Below are 13,656 nucleotides of genomic sequence, written 5' to 3'. Positions count from 1 at the left end.
GGGACCGTCAAACCAGTTTGACAAAAACGAAGTTTTAAAATACCGTATTTTTTTTGAAAATGACCCGCGTCATAACAAAAAGGCTCTTATATCACGCTTGTCATGTTCTACACAGAAGATGATGTCACTACTCCCATTTAATTCGAAGTTAAAACCATTGTAATTGCACGTTTCGCTTTGTGTCCATCTGTTTTATACCTTTATTATTTGAATTAACATTTTGAAGTTCAGCAGTCGAACATCAGTCAATGATTTTTTGTGTCGTTGATGTCCTGTTGTAAGTTTTATTTAAATCTCTTGATATTGGAGCCACGTCATGCGAAAATGATCTTATGTCATATGCGGCAGACGTAGCTCTACTTCAGACTGGGTGATCGGAGCTATGCTGTCAACTGTTAAGTTACGCAAGGTTTCGTGGTCTAATAAGCTGCCAGGGTGTCTCCTAACCAGACTGTGACGATAAGTAGGCCTGGCTGGAGCTACTCTGTATGCATACGGTATTATAACCTTTTCGCATGGCTTGGGTCATTTAGAACAGGATTCGCTTGAAATTAAATATACAAAAAAAAACTGACATAAACAAAAGCTTAGCATTCTATTACATGTGAGAAGGTCCTGCATCCTGCGCCTTTAGCTGAGGCTTTGTAAAATGTTAGTAGCACATTACAACCAAGTCAGTGTAAGATGCTGACATGCGATCTTGTCTCTGCGTGATTGGCTCCGACTTCAGTTCCGAGTCTGAAGCAATCTCGCGCATGCTCAGTCCACTACCTTACCAGTATCGGTTGCTGCATGTCAGCTGGGGTGCCACTTCCGCCTCACTGCGCAACCGCGAGCTGTATGGTAACTTCTTCAGGACCATCCCAGCAGACGACATACAAGTTAAGGTAGTGCATTTTAATAAGATAAATAAATGATACTGTCGTAAAAAGATGATTGTTAAATATTTCCCTTTTTTTAATAAACTATTTAGAGAATGTTCTTGTTTTTTCACCGATCGATCTTACAAACTGTGTGAGATTATTGTGTTTTGACAGCCCTAATCAACATCGACTAAGTGTAGCTATAATTTAGACCTATTCACCGTCCGGTCTCGTGTGAGAGGCTATTGAGTATTGTTAACCGCCCATTCACTCGACGGCGTGCCCGGTCGGCGGGGCCTGTGACGCGTTTAGAAACGTTAATATGACCAAACGGAGCGCCTTTATTGAAGCGATTGAAAACAAGAAAATTGTATACGACCTTGACTTTGGTGGTTTACACCTGCATGAGTTTCAAAGCCCACTGCTGGCATTGCGGTTCGAGGGTTTCGCTGACGCGAGGTTCGTACCAAGCAACTTATTCCACGAGTACGAGCTTTACAACGACCGCCTACATTCCAGGTGTTTTAAGTCGGATACCCCTTGCCTTATCAAGGTGCGTGCTATGTTACAAAAAATGTCACAAGCCATCATTTTTTTTCACAAATCATATTTTCACATAACGAATACTATTAAATCGCGTCTTCCGTAAGTAATCGTCCGATAGATTTCAGGTTGCCGACAAGATCCTGGGATATGTGGGTTGCTGGGGCAGTGACGTCAGCACGGGCACCGCCAAGATCACCAGTGGGCTGGGCCTCATGCAGATCAGCTACGCATCCTCGGCACCGTCGCTTAGTGATCGCAACCTATATCCGTACTTCCTGAGCGTTCCTTGCGCCGACGACGTCCAGGCATCGACGCTTCACAAGATCGTGAAGGCCCTTGGAGGCAGCACTATCCAGGTCATTTACAAAAAGACGATTTATGGTGTGGGCGGGAGGAGTCTCATACAGACACTCGCGGGAAGCCGGAGTACAGCATCTGTATCGGCAACCAGATAGGCGTGTCCACAGATACCCAACCGGCGACCATCGTGGAGTCGCTCCGTAAGTTTAAGCAAGCACAAATAGTTGTCTGCTTCATCACATGGGTTGAAATTCACCACATAGTTCGCTACATGAACCAGGAGTTGGCGTTGAAAGAGTTCCTGTTCATCGTGTCCAAGGGATGGGGGTTGAGTATTGACATGACCCGGTAACGGAATCTCCAGTGCACGATCACCGTGGCCACTCGCCTTTGGAACACTGATGGGTTCGAGTCTCACCTTAAGGCACTGCGGCCCGACAACAAGGACAATCCATGGATACGACCCTACCTGGAGATGATCTATAACTGTTACTTTGAAAGCAGCTTTGACAAATCTTCAAATAAGAAATGCAAGTAAGAGCATATTCGATCAATTATTATACTGTACATACATTAATTGATAAATAATTATATGATAATACAGAATTATATTTATCACCGCCACCAGTCTCATCGTGAGTACACGTAGTGCCTCAACACTAACATCAACACGCCACCAACACTATTTCTATATCTACTTGCAAACACGACCACCAACCCAATCATTGTTCCCACAATCATGAACAAATTTATTCTCATGATAACCATCAGCAATAGTATAGTTATGTCTAATTTTGCGTTTGTTGTGTGTGTTCTTTGTCTATTTTTTTTTTGCTTGTACTCCCATAATCATCCTTATTTCAGTGGCACTGAGAACCTTATAAAAGCTAAACGCATGTTCAGTATCGACTCATGGCCGCCGTTTGCTGAACGCGCCGTGTCCGTACTGCTCAAGGGGGCGGCGTCAACCCTGCAGAAAGTGTGCGGTACCGCCCAGTCTGTCTGTCCGGAGTACTACAATTCCACCGGTATGGTACGTAAGTTGGTATTAGAACGGTTTGGTTGAAAACGTAAGAAAAATAGTGGTGGCAATATAAGAAGTCAAAGTAATATCATGTGGTGTAAGTAGTACAAGTAGTAGTTATTGTCGCGTTATGTCGATGGTTCATGTGCCAGTTGTGTTTCAGCTACTGAAAGAACTCAAGCGACAGGAGGAGTTAATGGAGCCGCAGGACATCGTCAAGCGGCGCGTCTTCGACGACAATGGCGACAGTACGATAGGCTACAGGATACAGTGGAACCCCTCTAAACCGGACACCCCGGGATCAGAGGAAATTCTGGTTTAGAGAGGATTCCGGTTTAGAGGGACATTGACTTTTAGAAGGTCAATTACATAGACTTATGTGGAAAAAACACTTTAAGCAAATTGTCATAGTTTATTAATATATACCATTCATATATATTGCATCACATAAGAAAAACACGTCGCTTAATCTGTTGATTCGAAAGCAATATCAGTCACAACATAGATAAAACAGTGCACCTTGAAAAACATGTATGCCGACTTTTTTCGCACGATATCCCCGATCGTCGACTTTCCTACCCGATATTTCTCTGACAGCATCTTGAGTGTAGGTTTTGGCAACATCTCTGACTCTTTTATAAGTTTGAATTTGTCTTCTCAAGACAATACAATTCCATGCGCCATCGCTTAGAATGAGGATCGGACATTTTTAGTCTTATTTATCTTAATGACCAATTTGAAAATCTAAATGAATATCTAAATGCAACTGCGTCAAGAACTATGCAAAGCACCATTTATATGACATTAAACTAGCAATTGTAATAAACAACATAAAATTAAATAGCATTAAGATTATTTAATTTTAGCATGGCGTCCTATATAAAAAAAAACACACTAAAGAACTCAATGTTTGGTATCAGTAATAATTATCAGTATTATCACATCAATTGAGCGATATGTACATCACAGGACACGTATCTTTAAATTGTTTTGCGATTTTTACAGTTTTCAAGTTTTTCGACCACCTTTATTAATTTCGCGCGTCTTAAATCGGCTATTCACAACTTTTTGACACTAGGTCTGAGGTGCAATAAACCGGCCCTGAGCGGTTTAGAGAGGTTCAATTATGTATTGAATTACCCAACTTTGATCCAAAGAATGACCGGTATACGGAATAGAATGGATTCCGGTCTTGAGGAGATATTTTACGCATGGTTTTATAGGGAAATAAATCGGACCGGACAATTTGTCCGGTTTAAGGAGGATTCCGGTATAGACCGTTCCATAATCGATAAATTGACCGCCGCCATATTGTCAGACACGTGACTGTCCGCCATTACACTGCTGCTAACTTGTGCGAGACTGCGATTCCAAAAGCCAAAGACGTAGAGAATACCCGCTTCACCGTTGTCGGATAAATAAATTACTTAATGAATTAATGTGAGGCGATTATCACATTTTTGTTGTTTAAATGAATGTTTGAAGTTGAGATTGATTGTTACAAATAAAATGTTTAAAATGCTTTCGTGTATTTGTTTTTTTTATCTGTAATCAAGTGGTAATCATCGGCGAAAATTTGCCGGTTCAGTCGCTCATACTATGTCTTTGATTAGACTTGTTACTTTTAACGTTTCACAAACAATTCACGCATGTATTGTTGTGTTGATTTTAATAGCCGCAACACCAAGCAGATTATATTTTAATTAATACTTATAAAAGATTCTCGCGCAATTAATGTCCGCTAATTGTTTGTAATTGGTCTCATTTGGTAAAAATCTACATTCCAGTTGCATAACATATTATATTAAGTATGATATTTTTGATACGCCTTCCATCATTTTTCTTGTTCTAACTGATATCAGAGATAAAAAATTGTGGTTTGGATTTATATTTATTTTTTTAGATGGAATTTTGTCACGTTAAAAAACGAGCTTTTTATCATGAGAGAGTGATATTGATCTTGACGATCTTTTATGTGATTATTCGGAAGATGAAGCGAATGCGATCTATGTGCTATATATCTATATCTTCATCTTTGAATCATTTAACAGCTATAAAGCTAAACAATACTAAAAAATGTATTTTATAGGTCTTTGAAGTAACGCAAAACATATGGATAACGACACCTGATGTTTAGTCAATTAATCCACACACAAAAACACTCCGAAAAAAACACCTAAATAATATTTCAAAAATATATTATTAAGCGCCAAACGAATTTATTAATACATTTATTTTCAACTTTAAAAACACGGCATAAGCATCAAATTAAAGATTATCTGAAGACTGAAAGGCCGACAATTTGACACAACCAAGAGCTCTATGCATAAGCCGTAGTATTTTTTTTGCAGAAAAGCTTCAATAAATTACAGTAGTAATACATCTAATTATAAAAATATAATTATCAATGGCATGAGTACGATAGTGTGATAAATAAATGAGTGTTAGAAAGTGTAAGGAGTGCTTCGAAAATAAACATACTACAAAGCCATATTAAAAGCAAAGGACATGACAGTATTTACATGTAATTTTAATTTGATGGGTTTTGTACAAAGACTGACGCTATTGAGGAATATTAACATACAACTGAAAAAACACAACTTCATATGATGCAAATTGAACTGTGTACTAATGTATATTGAACACTCGTTACTAGTGAGTATGAGTGAGCCATATCTAACATTTTAACACACATATATTTATATACATATATATATTTTTTTATTTTTTTTTACCTCTGTTTGGTGTCAAATGTAATTTCTTGTTTTTATGATATCGTTCGTGCATTTCCGTAATATCAAACCTTCATACGGAATGACGTAGTTTTAATTAACCGATACCCGCTAAATACGTTAAATGTTTTATTTTTTATATTTTTTTAAATACTTTATTATTTCATAAATTAAACGGGCTAGTATCTTTACGGTGTACAATTTCTGATATTCTATATTGGACATAACTTTTTTTCAATTTGTAAAATATGTTACATATCTAATTTACGCAACTGTTAAGTATGTCGGAGGTAAATTATCTTACCAAATGACTGCTTAATACTACCAGGAAGATGAGATGGCATCATCAATTGTGTTTAATGACCAGACTGTCATCTGCCACCAAGTGTGGTTTATGACACCATGTGGTTAGTTAAGTCTGGACAATATCTGATCAAAACGAGATAATCGGATTATGCAGAACAAAGGGGCAATTAAACACTGGAATGCAAAGGCATACACGATTTAAAGATTGATGCAAATAATCAAATGAAAAATATTGCATTTAATTTAATTAAATGCTTTTTTAATGTGCCAATGTGTTAGTTTTCCAAGACAACAAAGACCATGTAATGACGGCCTTAGAATTTAGAAAGAAATTCATCCGTTGAATAATCGGTGCTCTCTTTTATATGTTACCGAATGTTAAGGTTACATTACACTAAATCATTGTGTATCCCTCCGTAAGTAGTGCCTATTTCTAAAGAGTTCCTTTTCTCTTCTTGAATATAAGCCATTTAACAATGTGAGACATGTCTTTTGTGGTTATTTGTAATATCCTGTATGTGTCTGGAGTACTTTGATGCCTTGGATTGGAAGCTAACTTAAAAGATGGACTTTTGAGGGTGTGTTTTCTATTGTGTGGGGCTTTTGTCGAAATTAGGATTCCGAAACACGTTTTTCTACGGTGGGTTCATTCGACAGCGATTTACTTTCTTAGAAGTTGCGAGACGGTATGTTTTTGATTGCAATTATTGGAAGAGGACAGATCCATCTTTACAATGATGCCAGGTTCGGAAAAATTGATACGTCGAAAAGGCAAGAAAAATGCTGTGAAAGTTGTCAGTTTTATAATGGGACCCTAAGGGAATCGGAATTAGTGTAATATAACCTTAAAAAAGCACATTTACTGCAATGTCAAGGTCACATGGATTCGTCTGCAAGCGAGACAAGTAGAACATGAATTTTAATGAATGTTTTGATGATTTGGGTGCTAAAATAGATGAGGGATGTCAATATTTTGGTTCAAATGGATGTTTTAGGTGGTTTTGGACTGTTCCGGATGGGAGGGGGACCTGGTATGGACAAGTAAGGGTTACATTTCCAACAAATCTTGAATGTAAATATTATTATGTCCAAAGATTGAAGTTTCAGGTGGAGAGCAAGATGAAAAATATGCCATATCACATGAATGCAACCCATTTATGCCATTTTTCTCTTTGTTTGTAGGCCTGACCATTTGTCCCTTGAGCCGCAGACGGTCAACAATCCGCTAGCTGTCTTGCTCTGACTGGTGCACTGGACATGATTTTAATGAGAGTCATCATACTGATTGTTTAATTCAAACATGAATTTCAGTTTGTTCGTTAAAGTACTAACTTAGCTGTGTATTTACAGTGGACGTAGTGGTGCGTCGCATGAGGCAGACTAGGTATTTCCATATATACACTATGTTTACAGAATTGCGGTCGGTGGAGCAACATAGATGATGAGTTAATAGCGCTATTTCTTCAGACAAATAACTTTATTTTCAACCTATAAAGCATATTTAGCTGTAGGTGGGGCCATTTAGCTGTAAGATCTGTTAAGCCCTTAGAGTAATGAATTTCAGAGTGAAGACCATAGCGCCTTTTCCTAGTCAAGTATCGGGCAGCTGTATGTCTTTTCAGAAATGCACATGTCTTCTTTAGCATGTCATTGTGATTGCTTTTAATTAGATAGGCAAAAAACTCATAACCTTTAGAAAAAGGAGCATCTGTAAATTCAGATTTCACTATTTCAGAGTCAGCCAGACCACGATTGAGCTTAAGGATTGTGCTGCGGATGCGGCCTGTGCAGTTCCGGGAGAAAGTCACGTGGGCATTGCGGTCTGGTATCAGGTAAGCACTATTGAAAGCCTCACACTTTTGGGGGGTCTGAGGCCTTGTGCTGTCAATGCTATCTGGTTCAAGTACAATTAGAATGCATTCTTCAAGCAGTACTTCATCAGATATGGTTATCTCAAGCTTACAGTTCTCGGGCAGATATGACTTCGATGTGTTCTTGCCAGCAGAACCCCGACAGGCCAAACTATGCGTTAAGCACTATTTTCCACAGCAACCCTTGCAGACAAAAAACAATACTTGAAATTACTTCTGGCATTTAGCTTCTAATTTCCATTACATCTCTTTTGTATGTTTGTTTGCTCTTTTTAACTCTGACATACCATCTTGCTCGGATTGATAGAGCATACCTGTTTTGTTTAGAGCCGAGTCCCCAGCTGCTCGAGTTTGCCGTGTCAATAATGATAAAGCCATGGCATGATGTCTCCTTTATGTGTTTCCTTATCTCAGTGTTGAACATAATTGCCAGTTTCAGGGGCCTTAACATTTTATTTTATTAAAGGTCTAGATGATCCTTGCCTGACTCCGGGTTTGTGTACACCTCAATCCGACTCCCTGTCCGGTACCGAGGCCGCAGTGGTGCAGCGCTTGTGGACGATCCATCAACATCCTGAAAGGTCAACACTTCACCAAGCTGGGAAAATTGATCCTGATAGTCATCCCCAGGTAGTGAAATGAATGTACACTGAACTACAGAGGAATCACACCCAAATGACTTTTCCGACATTAGTGTGGCCCATCGGGCAGGAATTCCTTAGCAAACATGCTTTTTTGCATGGGGACTGTGGCATTTTTGCAAAACTTAAGCTTTCAACACTGGATTTTAAAGACAACACTTAATAAAATGTAGCCAACAGGACTTATTTTTATGAGAGAGACTATCTGGGTGAGCAACAAATGTCACATTGTGTCGTAAGCTGTTGAAGGAGCTATTTGCGCCATTTTAAGTGTTAATTTTGGGTAGCAGGCTCGTATCGGCTTGAAAGCTGCAAATTATTCCTCTCATCATAATAGCATTAATTATTTTAATTGCAATGTGTATGCTTAGATTGTAAGTGAAGCTTTTAATAATAATTTTCTTGAAAAACATGATTTTATATGCTGTCAGTGAGTTTTTTGTGTGAAAAAAGTGCTAAAAATTAAAAAAAGTCTCATTTTTCATCAAGAAAAGTACACTGATTCACAATCAATACATTTAATTGGGCCTTTTGCTGATATATTGGTGAATTTTGCATGCAATGATACCAGTTTTTGCCATAAAAGTTACGCGTAACAATAATTGGAGACACAAAATCAGCTGTCGTCACTTAGACTAAAAATCATGCATTCCGACTCGACTGCGGCCAATTTAGTCACCGCTTTAAATGGCCATTTTAAGGCCTTTACCCCCATCCGTATGCACTGAAATTGCATATTCATGGTGGAAATAGTTCAAATCTCTTGTGGAGAAAGTTTGAAAAAGATAGGACAAAGTTGAGTTCCCTTAAAGGTTACATTACACTAAATCATTGTGTATCCCTCCGTGGTCAATTCGAAAGTAGTGCCTATTTCTAAAGAGTTCCTTTTCTCTTCTTGAATATAAGCCATTTAACAATGTGAGACATGTCTTTTGTGGTTATTTGTAATATCCTGTATGTGTCTGGAGTACTTTGATGCCTTGGATTGGAAGCTAACTTAAAAGATGGACTTTTGAGGGTGTGTTTTCTATTGTGTGGGGCTTTTGTCGAAATTAGGATTCCGAAACACGTTTTTCTACGGTGGGTTCATTCGACAGCGATTTACTTTCTTAGAAGTTGCGAGACGGTATGTTTTTGATTGCAATTATTGGAAGAGGACAGATCCATCTTTACAATGATGCCAGGTTCGGAAAAATTGATACGTCGAAAAGGCAAGAAAAATGCTGTGAAAGTTGTCAGTTTTATAATGGGACCCTATGGGAATCGGAATTAGTGTAATATAACCTTAAGCAGCTGTGTAATGGCGGACGCGGAGAGAATTCAGGGGAGATAATTATGTAATGACTAAATTCTGGAACGGTCTATAGAGAGGATCCGGTTTAGAGGGTTTCAACTGTATACGTCATAGACAAGAATGGGAAATCAATCAAGGTACGTTGTCAGAACATGCGCCCCTTCTTCACCAATACGATTTCACTTAAAATGTGTTTAACTGAAACTACGCCTTAAGTACAAGCCGTTCTGACAAGATGAGCTGTTTAACCAATTAACTCACTGCTTTATATAGCAAACATAAACTAAGATTTTTAAGACCGACGGCACGGGAAATTAAATGTGTTTTTTAATGTTACGGCGATGATGATGCGTTTGAAGGTATTTTATTTCTATGGTTTCCGTATGGAAAATTTGCACGACTATGTTCATATTTCCACACAGAAAAAAAATTCTCTCCCAATATGCGTTGGCTTTGAGAAACACTATTGATTAAGTCTGTATATTACAGCTGGGTACGAGTAACAGTCTCGGGTGCTAGTTTCCGGTGCAGCACTACTACACCTACCGATCTATGGCCAACATTACAACCATATGTACCGACGGCGTCGTCTGTCGAAAGTGCTATCCGCAACCCATCTCGTAAGTGCAGACAGGATTTCGCTATACTTCAGAGAAAACACTCTGGCCAATCAAAGTATATTAAAGTTTATGTGTTATCGCGTTTCGCTATTTGTTGGCCAATCAAATTTATGTGTACTGTTGATCGCTTGTCGCTATTGGTTGGCTAAATGTTTATGTTTGATCGCGTATTGCTGTTGGTGAATGTTTTAGCTGCAGTCTGAGCTTCGTCGCATGAATGTTAATTTACCTTGGTCATGAGGCAAATAACACAACAATAGTGTTTACCTCGGGTTTCAAATAGAATTTACGCAGTAATCAGTCGATTTTCCCAAGCCATTTGGCTTGTAATGTACTGGTCTGTATTTCGACAATTAAAGGGCATTCAAATGTTCTTATCATACCGGTAGTAATAACCTTGTGTTTCAATTAGAGATAAATAAGTTATCGGCCGACTATCCAAAGCTTCGCGGCTCTTCGTTTAATTAATTACGATTGCGGTGCTTTGTCTTCTGAGACCAAAGCCCCAATTGAATTGACGCCCCGGGCATATTAGCCTAACAATCGCACACCTGAGCGAATTGTTCGTAAAGTCATAATGATTTTCAACCATATTTCTTCTGCTAAAAATACAAGGGCCGGTGCACTAGTGATTCCTTGATACTTAGTGGTGTAAACCTTTAACATCTTGGAGTTAACCGCTGTAAGTAGTTGGACTTAGGACATAACCATATAGTTAACAGTAGAGGGTAGGTAACCGCTGTGAGAAGTTTGCTGGCAACTATTGGCGCTGTCGTGCGATGACATCTGTGTTCTTGTTTTAAGGTCGTCATGTGACGGAAATACGGGGTTGCCTATGGGCGCTGTAGCGGCCATTGTGGTGCTTGCGGTGTTTGCCAGCGCCCTCCTCGTGGTCCTCCTTTGCATCTACAAGCGGACCGGATGTTATCTAAGACGTGGTACGCATGCTCGCTCCAATCACACTTACCTGACGACGATACACATCATACGACTCAAACAGCACGACGTCGACATCAATGTATGTGCCTAAAGTATGGTCCCAGATTAGACTGTACACTTTCCACATGTGTGTACAGGCTTATCTGGAACGATACTGTACGCATTAAGCCTGTTGTTCCAGAACGAGGCCCCAATTATTGTTAAAATTATTTTAAAATAGTTTTTTATTGCTGAAATACGTAATAGCGAATGTAATAATAGTGATACTATGTCGTTGTTACGAAATATTGTCCATGTATTTTAATAAAGACCATGATAACAAGATAGTTGGCTATCTTAAAGTAGACTTAATTCATTAACAGTTCTTTAAAAAATGGGCTTAATTCATGTACCTTAGCTTTCATTCCTGATAAGCCTGTGCAGTCTGCACAGTCTTATCAGGGACGACACTTCCAGCTTCCAGGGTATTTTTCGTTTACACATGGTGTTTTTAAACGAAAATCCAGTCCATGGGGAAGGTGTCGTTCCTGATCCTGTGCGGATTGCACAGGCTAATATTGGACTATTCTTTTCGCACATACATTAGGCTCAGTTATCCCTGAATGCGGCTCATATCTTTGCTCAACACGATGTGTCGTCCGTTTCAGACGCATTCAATCCGCGGTCCGATGACACTTATCTGACGCCGGTGTACGACGAAAACCTCCAACGGCACGGCGTCAACGCAAGTGAAACGCCGACTACTCACATAAAGAAACACGAAGACTATGACTTCCTGAAAGATCATCCAAACGCTGGGTTGCGATATGACGGTATGTCAAATCAATATAATGGGAGAGACAGACATTGCAGTCAAAACGGAAGTAGCACCCAGAGTAGGAATTCAGAGGTTCAGAGGGAGCGGCTTGCTATCACGTGATGCCGTGGACAATCCTACGGAGCTTTAAAAAACTTATGTGAATTCCGTGAAATAGTTCAATAATGTTTGGAATAAATGAAGTAATGTACCATATATAATAATAATTATTAGTTTAGTATATTTCCATGACGGTGTTATATGACATAAATTCACGTTTGCATCGCTAAATGGTACGGCTCAAACGTGACATGTATTCCGATATATTTATGTTTAGTAAACAGACAACTGCCACAAGATTGTCAGAGGGAAAAACACACCTTCAATCAACCACAGACTCACTCTTTGTATAGAGATAATGTTGATATCAATATATCTAAAACATCGAATTGCACAGGCTAATCTGTGACACTTTACGCACATGCATTCAGCCCTATTTTCCCAGAGCGAGACTCATATTTTCTATTTGTCTTTGCGTAGAATGTTAGAAGTATAACCAATCATTATTGCTCATTATTGCTGAATGCTGCACATGCCATATGATACATGTACATTAACTAAGTTGTAGATTGTATCATGATTTCATTCTTGTTTATGAAGTTGATTGATTGATTGTATTGACTATTTATGAATTTTATTATTACAAATCGATTTTTAAAATGATGCCTATGTTTCATTTATGGTATGTAATATGTTTATATATTTTGCTTCTGTTTAATTCGTTTTATAGATCTAGAAAAAACTGATTACATAAATAAAAACTATTTAAATATACTTGGAGTTTCCAAATGCTTTTGCTGCGCAATTACAGACTCTTGTGACACAAGTTCAGACTGTGGATTACTATTGGATTACCAAAGTAGTTCACCTAACACACGAACAGACTGTAAACATTGGATTACCAAAGCAGTGAACCAAAGTTATAAATGGCATGGCATCATGTTTTGACTCATTGTATCAATAAAAAAAAATATATTTAGAAGTAATTCTAGTCTATTTGTTGCCATAGCAACCATAATTGTTGACGTAGGAACAAAATGAAATGACGTGCATAATGTCCATATAGCCATTTATCCATGTTTCAAGTTTCATGAAAACATATTAAGAACCTTTATCGCAGGATCCAGAAAAGTGTGACTGACTGACTGACAGACTGACAGACCGACAGACTGACAGACAGAGCGCAAACCATAAGTCCCCTCCGGTGAAACCGGTAGGGGACAATAATATAGTGCTTCGCTCTGTGAAAAGGGTGTTTAATGCATATGCGTACAGCGTCGTCCCAGATTAGCCTGTGCAGTCCGCACTTGAATTGAATTCATTATTAGAATCCTACATGTGCTTTGATCATGTTATAGAGATAAATCCAAACAGTATACGCAACAGCGGAGGCATATGTGTTTTTATTTCTTATGCAATTAAATACTAATTTTAATGATTTTGTTGTTTTGTACTGAACATTTTTGAAATTGTTTAAATCAAAAGAAGTGATTATGTAGTACACTTATATGTCTCCAGTAGGGTCATCAAACATAACCTGACAGAGGATAAGAATGGTATTCATGGTATGTTTTTTAATTTAGAACAGCTAAAATGTACATATCAAGATGCTCTATTTTTTTATCGTGGGACTTAAATTCTAGAACGCAAGATTACTTATATTT

General features: G+C 38.5%; 1 protein-coding gene and 1 long non-coding RNA gene across 2 annotated transcripts; both read left to right on the top strand.

Moving 5' to 3' along the window:
- The first annotated feature begins 7,344 nt into the window (after positions 1-7,344).
- LOC127860534 (uncharacterized) lies at positions 7,345-10,185 on the top strand. The gene is made up of 3 exons (XR_008039833.1): positions 7,345-7,603; positions 8,109-9,714; positions 10,067-10,185. It is a non-coding gene; the product is annotated as an uncharacterized LOC127860534 (long non-coding RNA).
- An 822-nt stretch (positions 10,186-11,007) lies between these two features.
- On the top strand, positions 11,008-12,532 carry LOC127859824 (uncharacterized). The gene is made up of 2 exons (XM_052397334.1): positions 11,008-11,135; positions 11,784-12,532. The coding sequence occupies exons 1-2, from the start codon at positions 11,033-11,035 to the stop codon at positions 12,053-12,055; spliced, it is 375 nt and encodes a 124-aa protein (XP_052253294.1). The 5' UTR covers positions 11,008-11,032; the 3' UTR covers positions 12,056-12,532.
- Positions 12,533-13,656: the final 1,124 nt, after the last annotated feature.

Source organism: Dreissena polymorpha, chromosome 15 (genome assembly GCF_020536995.1).
Source record: "Dreissena polymorpha isolate Duluth1 chromosome 15, UMN_Dpol_1.0, whole genome shotgun sequence".
NCBI lineage: Eukaryota > Metazoa > Mollusca > Bivalvia > Myida > Dreissenidae > Dreissena > Dreissena polymorpha.
Note: the sequence above shows the minus strand (reverse complement) of the source record. Positions and strands in the feature narration are given on the sequence as shown.